This window comes from Rana temporaria, chromosome 8 (genome assembly GCF_905171775.1).
Source record: "Rana temporaria chromosome 8, aRanTem1.1, whole genome shotgun sequence".
Taxonomy (NCBI): domain Eukaryota; kingdom Metazoa; phylum Chordata; class Amphibia; order Anura; family Ranidae; genus Rana; species Rana temporaria.
The window spans coordinates 73,882,288-73,895,006 of NC_053496.1; the positions used below are offsets into that span (position 1 = coordinate 73,882,288).

The following is a 12,719-nucleotide window of genomic DNA, read 5'->3' on the forward strand; positions in this document are numbered from 1 at the left end:
TTTCACTTTTTCCTGCTCTCGGTATGTTCCTTGCTAGTGTATAAGCATTGTAGCACAACTGATTGGCTCCTTGTGCTACTTTTCATTATCTCGATCTGAGCTTTGCTATACAGTAGATCACGAGAGGCTCATACAAAGTTACATTCGGGTACTTGACTCTGCTTGCATTTGAACATACAATTAAATTATATATTAATGAATCTAGTGCTCATTACTTTGTCAGTTAGATCTGCCTGGAGGTCATGAAGTTTTATATTTCTAAATATTAACATTTTATTAGGCCAAGAAGCACGTCAAGAGGGAACTGTGAAGACCCGAAAGAGCCTGTCACAGTCATACAGCTCACCAAACAAATCCAGAACCTCAAGAAGAGGATTCGAAAATACGAAGACAAATTTGAGCTGGAGAAAAACTATCGTGTGAGTAAATCCCTTGTTGTACTTCAGTTCTTGCTTTGAAACAATGTCTCTTGCCAGGATTATCATAAGGCCTCACAATGCCTGAACTCTGTCAGAGTAGATAAGAATTCCCTTTGTTACTACACAAATTACATAATGTTCTCTGGCTCTGCACTGGCTAGTTCTTACTATAAAGCTTCTCTGCCATTTATAGTGAAGGTCAGAAATGTCGATTGCCGGTGTCTATTTAATTTCAATTGGTCACTGTCCACAACAAAGCAATCTGTCTTTCATCCATCTACATTTAATTATGTACGTCTATTTGTATATATTTTTTGCTTGGCATAGGATCAATCTTTTATCTGGAAATCTCTAAGGCCCCGTACACACGTGCGGATAATCCGCTGAAAACGGTCCGCCGGACCGTTTTCAGAGGACATGTCCGTCCGGAGATTTCTGTTTGATGGTTGTACACACCATCAGACAGAAATCCGCGCGTAAACAATACGCGGGGCGTGGCCGCGCCGACGTGGGCGGCCCTGGAAGTTCAAAGCTTCCACGCATGCGTCGAATCAGTATGACGCATGCGAGGGATGGCGGTCGGTCGGACGTGTCCGGTGAGTCTGTACAGACGACCGAACACGTCCGATGGACAGGTTTCCAGCGGATAGATTTCTTAGCATGCTAAGACATTTTTATCCGCTTGAAACTGTCCGATTCGTCGGACCAGTTTCAGCGGATCGATCCGGTCGTATGTACGGGGCCTAAGATTCAGGGGCAGATCCACAAAGCGAGTACGCCGGCGTATCTACTGATACGCCGGCGTACTTTCAAATTTCCTGCGTCGTATCTTGTATGAAAAACCTGTATGAAATTTACTCCAAAAAGCAAACAAAATGTATTGCTCTATTTAAACCTGAAATAGTAGACGCCTTTAAGCGATATATCCATTGTCTCTCTAGTTGAAGGAGCTTTTTGTTCCAATCTCTACCAGTCTTATTACAATGTATTTGATCAAGGGCCCAAAATTCTATCCTGGTGTGTATCTGCCATCATGGCATCACCACATGTGATGAGATATAGAGGATCTTAAAGGATCACTAAAGGATTTTTTATTTTTTTTTAGCTAAATAGCTTCCTTTACCTTACTGCAGTACTGGTTTCATGTCCTCATTGTTCGTTTTTGCTTAGAAGTTGCTGTAATTCTGCTCTAATCTCCACACTTCCTGCTTGTCTGGCTCCTTATGAAAAATCTCATGGCAGCTTTTCACTGTGGTCCAACCTGTGTGTCTAAAACTCCTCAGAACCAATCAGGTTCATTTTAAAAAACAAAACTGGATTTGTTTGTTTTTGTTCTGTGGGTCTCTTTACTTCACAGAAACATGAAACCAGTTTAAAAACGAAAGTGAAACTGTAGGCACATTATATGATTGAATTTAATCTATTTTTAAAAGGAATCAGTTAACTTGTATGTCTCTATACCCTGTAAACAGTCATTTCAGCAAAAAAAACTTTTTCCTTTAGTGACCCTTTAAGTTCTCTGATTGAATATCAGACATGTTTCTTTCACATTTGTTTGATTTTTACCCAGACATTTACAACTGCTCTCACAAAGCAGTGTATTTATATTTTGTGCTGTGCAAATACCCTTGGCTCTGGAGAAATAATGACAATCAGGTGAGAAAACTTTGAGATGTTGTCACTTTGTGCTTTTAAGGCAAAGAGAAAGTGCCTTCTAGTAGATCATTACCCCAGTAATGAATTTTAGGCCTCGTACACACGACCACTTTCCTCGACAGAATCCATCAAGAAACTTGGTGGCAGAGCTTTTTTGCAGAGGAAACCGGTCGTGTGTATGTTTCATCGAGAAAACTGTCGAGGAACTTGATGAGGAGTCGGGAGTCTTAATTTCTACGTTCGTGTGTACGCTTAGAAACCATGAGATTAGCAAAAGAAGCCCCAAGGGTTGTGCCAGTGGATTCAAACTTCCCCTTTATAGTGCCGTTGTACGTCACCGCGTTTGAGAACGACGAGATTTTGTCTTGACAGTGTGTACGCAAAGAAAGCTTGTCAAGATTCTCGACAAGCCTAACAAGGAACTCGTCAAAGAAAACGATGTTTCTTTTACGACGAGTTCCTCGGTCGTGTGTACGAGGCCTAATCCATGACCCCCCCGTCATCGTCTTTTATCTAGTTGCTCGGCTAAAGTGGTTTTTTGGAGGAATTGTGATCACCAGGCCTGAACAGTGGTGGGACATTGATGTTGTACACAAGGGTAAGCTCCACCGCCATCTGACAACGGAATTTAATCAGGGTTGATTCCTGAAGCATGGAGGTTGTAAGGGAGCACTAATTTTGTGAGTGTAACTTGCCAGGGTAGGGAGCAAGTTTAGGCTATTCAGTATTCAGAGGCACGAACACATTGCCCAGAATAACCAGATGACAACATCTCTTTAACCTGGCCTTTTGGTTCTCTCCTGAAGAGGACTCTTATGTCTGTGGACACCTTGACTTCCAGTAAATCATCAGATCTTTAAATCGTTTATTGTTTTATTAAATAATGATTGTTCTAGCTCTGTCAAAGGTTGATATTTATTTTTTTATTTTTTTGTACTTTAGCCATCACATAGTGATAAGACCTCTAATCTTGAAGTTCTGAAATGGATGAATGACTTGGCAAAGGCTCGTAAGCAACTCAAAGGTACCTTTTTATCATATTGTCTTTTTTGGCAAATACATAATGTGTAAGTAATGTGACCTTAACATTAAAGTGATATTTAAACTCTGTTTTTCTTTAAGCACTTTCAACTTTCAACAGCTGCAATCACTTACTAAGCATGCAGCTGCTTTACTTTTTTCTGTTTCAATGTGAAATTTTAAGAGGTCATAACAAGCCATGTTTTGCCCACGCAGGGGCGACCTCAAGCAGGCTTATAAAAAGACAGAGTATGCACGTAAAATGTGTATTGGAACAATAAACAGTTGCCAGGACTAGAAAGGGCCAGGTTAAAGAGTTGGATAAATATCACAGACTACACTGCATTGTCTCCTGGAGGACAGCAGGCCTCATTAATAAACGTCATATCAGAAGAGAGGTAGGAAACATAGAAGAAAAAAAAATGGGAGAGAGAAAAGGAGAAGGGAGGGAAAATCTCTAGGCAAGGGCCACAGACTTGGGACCTATACAAATGAGGTCTATAGCCAGCCATAGCTAGTCAGAGACGGGAACAGGAAAGAGTAACTTATCCATGGTACCAAGACTTGGCATGCAAATCCCTCAGTATGCTTGACATCTGCTCATTAACCATCATAGCGGCCATTCTGGTTTTCACCCCCAGAAAAGCAACAGATGGAGCCTTTCAGGCATGGGCATTAGTTTGCTTGGCAGAGATAGAGTTAGAGGTACAAGGCCAATTTCTGCTGGGGTGGAAAACGGCCCAGTATGGAGCAATGCAAAAGAGCCAGCCGAGCATTTTTATGAAATTATGTCTGCAGTAGGCCAAAGACCATGGGCATGACCACCATGTATGTAGGACATCGCCACGCTGACCACACCCCTAAAACATTTATCGGTGCTGCCAGGATAGGCATGAGCGAGCCTAGCCGTGACTCAGTACTACCGCAGGAGCATTGAAGCCTCAAGGGTGATGGTGTTGAATAAGCATTTTGCTATTGTTGTCCAGGCCTTGCTCTAGTCCCCCCCTCTCAATACTAGATCCAAGATCTTGGTCCCATTGTGTCACATAGGAAGGGGCCGATCTACCATTAGGAGACCCTGGAGAATGTTGACAGGTATGCTCAATTTTGTTTTTTAGAAAAGGATAGGTGGAAGTACGGAGAGGGATCTCATGCATCTCCCATAGGGACTCTCATGATGGGAACGTGCACATGGTTAAAAAATTATGCACCCCCCCCGAAAGCCAAGAGAGATCCACAAGGAGAAGGAACTAGGTTGTTCTTACTCCTGTGGAAAAAGGATTAATAATAAAGAGGCAGAAAAGGGGACATTAAGTTTCCCGAATATGGAATCCCACAACTTTAGGCTATGAAGCATAAGAGGGCTTAATGTCAGAGGAAGCAATATGTTGTGAAGCCAGAGCAAAGCCTGCAAGGAAGTTGGGGCACAATTGGGTATTTTATGGGGCACAATTGTTTTTTTTATGGATTGTATGCCTATCCAAGAGAAGATGGGGAATTGCCAAGAGTAGAGAAGAGAGGTGTGTGTGTGGGGGGGGGGGGGGGGGCAGCAGAGTATGGTAATTGGCTGAGAACAAGCTTGAGTAAGAAATAATTGTAATCCCCTGCACTGTACACAGCTCCTCCTCTCCACAATACACAATGCTGAAATCAAATTATTTTACAGGGTATATCTGGCTACTGCAGCTACACTGCCGTTCCATCCAGGGAATTTCACAGGTCAGAACAGCAACATAGCAGCCAGCTACACCCTGTGAAGATCGTGGCTGTAAGTAAAAGATTGTGCTTTCCGCTCTGAGTAGAGTGGGGAGGAGAAGCTGTGTACAGTACTGAGATGGGAAAGGAGCTCTGCCAAGTGCTGTGTCAGAGGTCTGAGCATGTAGACCCTTTACAAAATAATCTAGAGTCGGTGACTGAGGACAAAGAGAAAATGTATTAAATACTTTATAACAAATAAATGATACATTATGCTCTCTAAATTAAGAAATTTCTTCATTTAGAGAACATATTTTATTTACCCATTTCTCTATTTTGAAGCTAAATTCATCCATCCTACTCCTGATGATTGGCTTTAAACGCAATGAAACGCGTTGAGTCTACACTCAAGGGTGCCCAATTAAGCTTGTTCACAATCATGAATTTGTTATTTTTGTACCATATATTGCTTCAATTATAATAATTATGTTCAATTGATTCACATGTTCATTATATTTATTGCTGCTGTCTGTACCAATCATGTCCATTTAAGATTAATATTAAATGTGTGTTGTTGTTGTTATTACATTAATTATGGCTTTCTTCGTATACCCCATGCATTGTATATTTTTATACTATGCATTATATATGATATTTATCAATCTATTAAAATCAACAATTTAATACATTATACTTCCATGAACTGCCCTTTGAGGATTGTGACATTCAACCTCTTCATAATTAGGTACTTAGAGTTAGGTACATTAATTTTTATCAACAAAGACATGCCTCGTGAAAAGACCCCAATCCATTTTTCTTATTTTTCCGTATATATTTAGGAATGGAGGCATGCCTTTGCTGTGCTTGGGTACTAGTAAGTCACTTTCTGTTTTTTAGTTTTTCTACCTGGTACAGTAGAGGATGTCAATTCATCTGTGCCCAGTCTTGCTACGAATAATTAATCCAGCTCTGAGCAATCCTCTTGTCTTTTTGTAGTAAGATAAAAAATGACATACAGACATACAGATAAGTTTGTGTTGCCACAAACTTTGTGTTGTTTCTTTGTCTTATGCCTGGCATCAGAAAGAGAGAGAGTGTTAAGATTCCAGCTTCACATCCCTCCTCCTTTCTTCTCCAGCTCTCCCAGGATTGGCTGCTCCACACCTCAGCATGATTGGGCATGCTGAAGTCATGTGGTGCCTTTCCTGAGTTTTAACTGGATGTTACTCAAAACTCAGGAGTAGGAGAGTGTAGAGATGGGTGGGGAATCTTGTGACATTGTGACTCTGCACACCAAGCTCTGGAAAAGAGACCTACCCACCAATTCCAGAGTTTTGCAGGGCTCCTACTACTGAAGGGGGTGACATTTGCAAGGTAGGGATACATGCAAGAGGCTTGCATGTGTATATATACATTAATACTGTGCCATTCGTATACTGGGTGAGTGGTGGGTTTACATCCACTTTAAGAACAAACCTTGTTTGTAACCCAGGGACTGCCTGTATTCAGGTTTTCGTGACAAAGTTTTGGATTAATGGCCTTCTTGCAGTCCTGGTGACTAATCACTGGGGCAAATAGAGTAGATCTCTCTAACCAGGACACAGACAACATCAAGGTGTCTGCTTTAGGAGACTAGCTCATTTTTAACAGATTGTCTAGAGCAGTGGTCATCAACCCTGTCCTGCAGGGCCCACTAACAGGCCAGGTTTGCAAGATAACTGAAATACATCACAGCTGATATCATTTGCTCCTCCGTGATTGCAGTATTCTAGACTGCATCTCCTCAAGGTCATACATAAAACCTGGCCTGTTAGTGGGCCCTGCAGGACAGGGTTGATGACCACTGGTCTAGAGATCTGAACCGCTTTGCTGTTATGAACCATAGGGGTTGATTTACTAAAACTAGAGTGTGCAAAATCTGGTGCAGCTGTACATGGTAGCCAATCGGCTTCTAATGTCAGCTTGTTCAATTAAGCTTTGACAATAAAACCTGGAAGCTGATTGGCTTTTATGCAGACTTATAGTGTTTATAGTGCTATAGTGTTTTTGTTTCCAACACAATCCAGTGCAAATCACAAAATGTTTGATGCCCTAGTCCGATTCTTCTTTTTTATGAAATGCATAAATATTGTTATGCAGATATAATATTGATACACCTTGTTGCAGAGCTAAAGCTGAAGTTATCTGAAGACCAAAATGTGCCAAGAGCAACACAAATTCAGACCTATGAAGAAACGTCTGTGGCATCCAAAGCAATGGAGCAGCATGGAGCCACCAGCTCACCAATGTCTTCTGTAGAGGAAACCGTAGAGACTGTATGGAAGAGGCTAAAAGAGAAGAGACAACTGCTTAACCTTCCAGAAAACTTAAAGGTACGTGTATGACAGTCAAGTAACTTGCATATGACGTGCTGTTCTACTCCTTTGTCATATTTGTAATGTGAAGATACATTGGTATAAGTTAGAAGTAATCTTTTTATGCTGGATATACAGTATGTGCCCTATATGCCAGGGCTTCTGACGCTGCTATCTAAAGAAGTATAAGACATTAGATAAATCACTATTCTGGATCTAGTTAATCTATTGTCTAATGGCAAATTAAGTTAAGGTTTCACCAATGAAAACAGATGGTGTTTTGCATTTAATTGCAGTGGTAGCTGATTTTTAGAACAGGATGTCGGTAAAGACAAATTGCTTCCCTTCTTTAAAGGTACCTTGTACTGAGAAAAATATGACGACTGCCATTGCACATCTCCTCCAACAAGCTACATTTACTTAGTTCCACTTTATTTATGATGATTTATGATTTATTTATTCTGTGCTGCAACTAGCTTGCTTATTAGTGGATAGATGCTGGAAGTAACACCAAAAGGACTATTAAGTGGGGGGAAAAAAATACAGTATAGTTTGGTATTGAATTTATACTAAACAATATATATTCATCTGGTGTTAGGCATTGCATTTCGATAAGGCTGCTAATAGGAAAAACAGGGTGTTTTACAGTCTTAAAACCTTAAATCCTAACTGCTTGAATACCTCCTGTTTTTAAACAGGATATGACAAAAAAGCAAATGAATCTGGAAAAAATGAGTCTCCAGAAATGTCTTCTGTATTTTGAGAATATTCATGGACGACCAGTAAGTATCTGTGGCACTGTGTTGTATTTGTGTCTGGTCTAAGGTCGTTAGCAGTGTTTGCGTCTATTGGCTGCATTACAGCAATACTTTGTTTCCATAAGTCTAAACTTTATACTAATAGAAAACGTACAAAAAAAATGGTCTGTCATATCTGAACAGGTCTGAAACCTTGGCCTTCCAGGATGGGAAAGGAGGTTGCTCATCGTGATTGGATGAAATGCAATGTGACACAAAAACTTTTAGGGTTTGACATACTTGACTACATGTTGGATTCCATTTTTATTGCCAAAGGAAAGAGATGCAGTCATGGCCGAAATTATTGGCACCCCAGAAATTTTTCCAGAAAATTAGGTATTTCTCACAGAAAAGTATTGCAGTAACACATGTTTTGTTATACACATGCTTATTCCCTTTGTGTGTATTGGAACAAAACAAAAAAAAGGAGGAAAAAAAGCAAATTGGACATAATGTCACACAACTCCAAAAATGGGCTGGTCGAAATTCTTGGCCCCCTTAACTTAATATTTGGTTGCACACCCTTTGGAAAAAATAACTGAAATCAGTCGCTTCCTATAACCATCAATAAGCTTCTTACACCTCTCACCCAGAATTTTGGACCACTCTTCCTTTGCAAACTGCTCCAGGTCTATCTTATTGGAAAGGCGCCTTTTCCCAACAGCAATTTTAAGATCCCTCCTTGTGGGATGGGATTTAGATCTGGACTCATTTCTGGCCATTTTAGAACTCTCCAGCGCTTTGTTGCCATCCATTTCTGGGTGCTTTTTGACGTATGTTTGGGGTCATTGTCCTGCTGGAAGACCCAAGATCTCGGACGCAAACCCAGCTTTCTGACACTGGGCTCTACAGTGCGACCCAAAATCCTTTGGTAATCCTCAGATTTCATGATGCCTTGCACACATTCAAGGCACCCAGTGCCAGGGGCAGCAAAACAACCCCAAAACATCATTGAACCTCCACCATATTTTACTGTAGGTACTGTGTTCTTTTCTTTGTAGGCCTCATTCCGTTTTCGGTAAACAGTAGAATGATGTGCTTTACCAAAAAGCTCTATCTTGGTCTCATCTGTCCACAAGACGTTTTCCCAGAAGGATTTTGGCTTGTAGTCTTGCTTTTTTATGTCTCTGTGGCAGCAGTGGGGTCCTCCTGGGTCTCCTGCCATAGTGTTTCATTTAATTTAATATTTGCCGGATAGTTCGCACTGACACTGGTGCTCCCTGAGCCTGCAGGACAGCTTGAATTTCTTTGGAACTTGTTTGGGGCTGCTTAGCCACCATCAGGACTATCCTGCGTTGCAACTGTTCATCAATTTTTCTCTTCCTTCCACGCCCAGAGAGATTAGCTACAGTGCCATGGGTTGCAAACTTCTTGATAATGTTGCGCACTGTGGACAAAGGCAAATCTAGATCTCTGGAGATGGACTTGTAACCTTGAGATTGTTGATATTTTTCCACAATTTTGGTTCTCAAGTCCTCAGACAGTTCTCTTCTCCTCCTCTTTCTGTTGTCCATGCTTAGTGTGGCACACACAGACACACAATGCCCCACCTGTTACTTGCCCCAGGTGAGGAGCATCACATGCTTGAAACAATCTTATTTATCCACAATTTTGAAAGGGTGCCAAGAATTTTGACCAGCCAATTTTTGGTGTTTTGTGTGAAATTATCTCCAATATGTTTTTTTTTCCTCCTTGTTTTGTTCCAATACACACAAAGGGAATAAACAGGTGTATAGCAAAACATGTGTTACTGAAATAATTTTCTGTGAGAAATACTTGATTTTCTGGGGTGCCATGACTGTAAGTGATGGTTCTAATTTGTGACTTAAAAAAAAAATACTCCAATTTGAACAAATTACAATTTTTATTTTTTTAAACTGAGTATTTCTTCAAGGGCCTACTCAACCTTATGCATGCTTTTTCATGTCCAATGGACCTCATTGCCATTTAATATTATTAGCACTACAATATGAACATACAAAGTAAACGAACATCCCTGCCAATCAGCGCCTTGAGGCGATTAAGTTTGCATTTGTTGCGCTATATAAGTTTCTCACTCACTCACTCAATCAGAACACCACAGGCACAATACATATAATAATTAAAATATGTGCGTTTCTTTATGGTGTACTGGTAAAAAACAGACAGGTATTGTTTGTTTGACCTGTAGAAGTATGTGAAAGACCACTGAAAATGTGTGCTAAAAGTGGACGATAAGGCCAATGCTAATTATTTTTAAAAATGTTCCTTTCCCCCTTCTCTTATGTATGCTGCATACCTGGTATAAAAAAAGATCTGTGTACTTGCCTGTTTTTATCCACTCTGGTCCAGTAGTGTGCTGCTGCAGGGGAGCGAAGGAAGTGCTGACAGTGGCTGTGCCATGGGAGACGTTGCAGCTCCACAGGTGAGGAGAAGCTGCTGAATCGTGTGAGCAGACCAGATTGAAAAAAGGAAATTATACAGATCTTTTTGTTTGCCCTAGTATGCAGGGTAAGTAGGGGGAGGGGACATTTGTAAGAAAAGTTAGATGTAGCCTTTACTACCACTTTAAACTCCAACTTTATTTTCACTAGCTGAATGGAATGATCAGTCCCAGCATAGACCATACCTCTGTACCATGTCACTCTGTTGTCTGCAGATCTCCTGATATTCTGGGTTTAGTGTTGGCTTTGTACCATGTGACAGTCTGGATGTAGACTGAGGTCCTTCCAGCCACTTCCTGTTTCATTTATAACCTAGAACACACCCCTTTGTAGTCTTCAAATGATGTAACTTCCTTCACAGCTCTGGTGGTGGGTGGTATTGAATACATCTTCATTGGCATGCAGTCCGGGCCAGTCACATCTACAGGAAGAGTTCAAACCTCCCAGGGCTCAGCCGCATGTTCCATCTGAATCGGTGACCGGAGCCTTCACATTCCATCACGGAAGTGACATTGTGTCTCCATTAGAGGTTGAACATCCCGACGCCCATCTTGGTACACCCTGCAATCAGCCGCAGTAAGCCAGCAGCCATATAGTTTTGGCTGGGTGTAACAAGATTGCTGCTTACTGTGACTGAGTGCAAGGTGTACCAACATGGGCATCACAGCATATAGCATTGCAAAATCCTTCCTTTCCTCTCCTCATTCATTTAATTTATTATGCCAGGCCAGCCAATTGCCAATCAGTGCTGCATTTCCTTTGCATTTGCCTGTCCATCAGTGCCACCTAATCCTATCAGTGCTGCATATTAGGGCCACCCCATCAGTGCCCTTAAGTGCCACCTAAACCGATCAGCGCTGCATATTAGTCCCCCCTCTAAGACCCCATTCACACCTGAGCGTTTTGTAGCTTGAAGCTACAAAACGCTGGAGGGGAAAAAATAAATTATTCTCTATGGAGATGGTTCACATCTCCACTCCAAAACGCCTGAAGCCAGAAGCTCTTAAACACCTGAAGCTCAAACAAGTTCTGGGACTTTTTTTTTTTTAGGCAGATTTGGGCGTTTTTCTGCTTTTTACATTGGTGACCTTTTGACCTGTACAAAATTGCGGCAAAACGTGGTAAAAACGCTGCAAAATCACGGTAAAAATGCGCGACTTTCTGCCTGAAAATGTCTATGCTCAGGTGTGGGCCTTATGCATTTAGGTGCATTTAGACATGTTTAGGCACATCAGGTGTTTCATTATTCTGGCCATTGAAATGAATGCTCAAGCGCTAATAGTGCTATAACAGTTACAGGCACTTGGGTTTAGGTACGTTGAGCATTTTTTCTGCCCAAATGCTCTTTTCCTAAATGCGATTTTGGTGCATTCAAATGTTTGCCCTTAAACGCCCCTGCCTGTAAACGCTTTTGTATACTTTGACAAAAAGGCTAACATAGTAAGGTGTTTAGGGGCAGATTTTTATTCAAACTTCTGTAAATCGGAGTGTGCATGAGGCCCAAAATGTTTTTTCATTTTTTTGTGGGTTTGTTTTATTTATTTTTTAAGATAAACATTAAAAATTACCAACTTTCTATTTTTTATAAAATGCAAACCGTGTGTCAATGTTTTAAAAACCTTGTTCCCAGACATATTTGTAAGTAAGAAAAATAGGAAAGAGCAAGCCACTTCAATACTGGGCACTTTCACCCTCTTCCATCCCACGCCAATTTTCAGCTTTCAATGCTGCCGCATTTTGAATGACAAGTGTGCAGTCATGCAACGCTGTACCCAAGCAAATGTTTTATAACTTTTCTGAGACCGTTTTATTTTTCATTTCCCCATTTCTCCTTTCCTCTTTCCATTGTGGACCATGTTGTACACGAATTGGGGCTGAAACCCACTATTGGTTATTGTTGGCTGTATATGGGCTATTGAACTATACTATGCAGTGTCTGAGTAACACACCGCATAACCGATTGCCACGCTGCATTCCTCCTCATGTGATGCCCAGTCAGAACGGTAAAGCCACCGCCCGGAAAGTGTTAAAATTGTCTTAAAAAGTTTATTTAAAAAGGAATTCCACCCAGAAATGGAATTTGGGCTGATCGGATTTCTCCCTCTTCCGGTACCACATTTGGCTCCTTTCAGGGGGGAGTGGGAAATGGATACCTGTCAAATCCAGGTATCTGCTCCCACTTTCGGGCATAGATCGCCACACTTTGTGCGGAGAACTATGCAATGTTTAGCTCCTCCTCCTCCATCCCCCCCTCCCCACTGTCTTCTGAGAGACACACAGGTCCCAGAACACAGAGAGGGACCATTCGGATCACGCAGCGTGATTTCTGCATGTGCAGTAGGAAACGGGCGCCTG

General features: G+C 41.3%; 1 protein-coding gene across 4 annotated transcripts in view; it reads left to right on the plus strand.

Annotated features, from left to right (window-relative positions):
• FAM13C (family with sequence similarity 13 member C) overlaps nucleotides 1-12,719 on the plus strand; it is a 250,535-nt gene that overhangs the window by 219,093 nt on the left and 18,723 nt on the right. For 3 of the 4 annotated variants that reach the window (XM_040362039.1, XM_040362041.1, XM_040362040.1), the window contains exons 10-13: nucleotides 281-419; nucleotides 3,018-3,099; nucleotides 6,957-7,162; nucleotides 7,843-7,926. In XM_040362039.1, the coding sequence (XP_040217973.1) occupies nucleotides 281-419; nucleotides 3,018-3,099; nucleotides 6,957-7,162; nucleotides 7,843-7,926 (511 nt within the window). The remainder of the gene's footprint in view (nucleotides 1-280; nucleotides 420-3,017; nucleotides 3,100-6,956; nucleotides 7,163-7,842; nucleotides 7,927-12,719) is intronic. The other variant, XM_040362042.1, reaches the window with a different exon arrangement.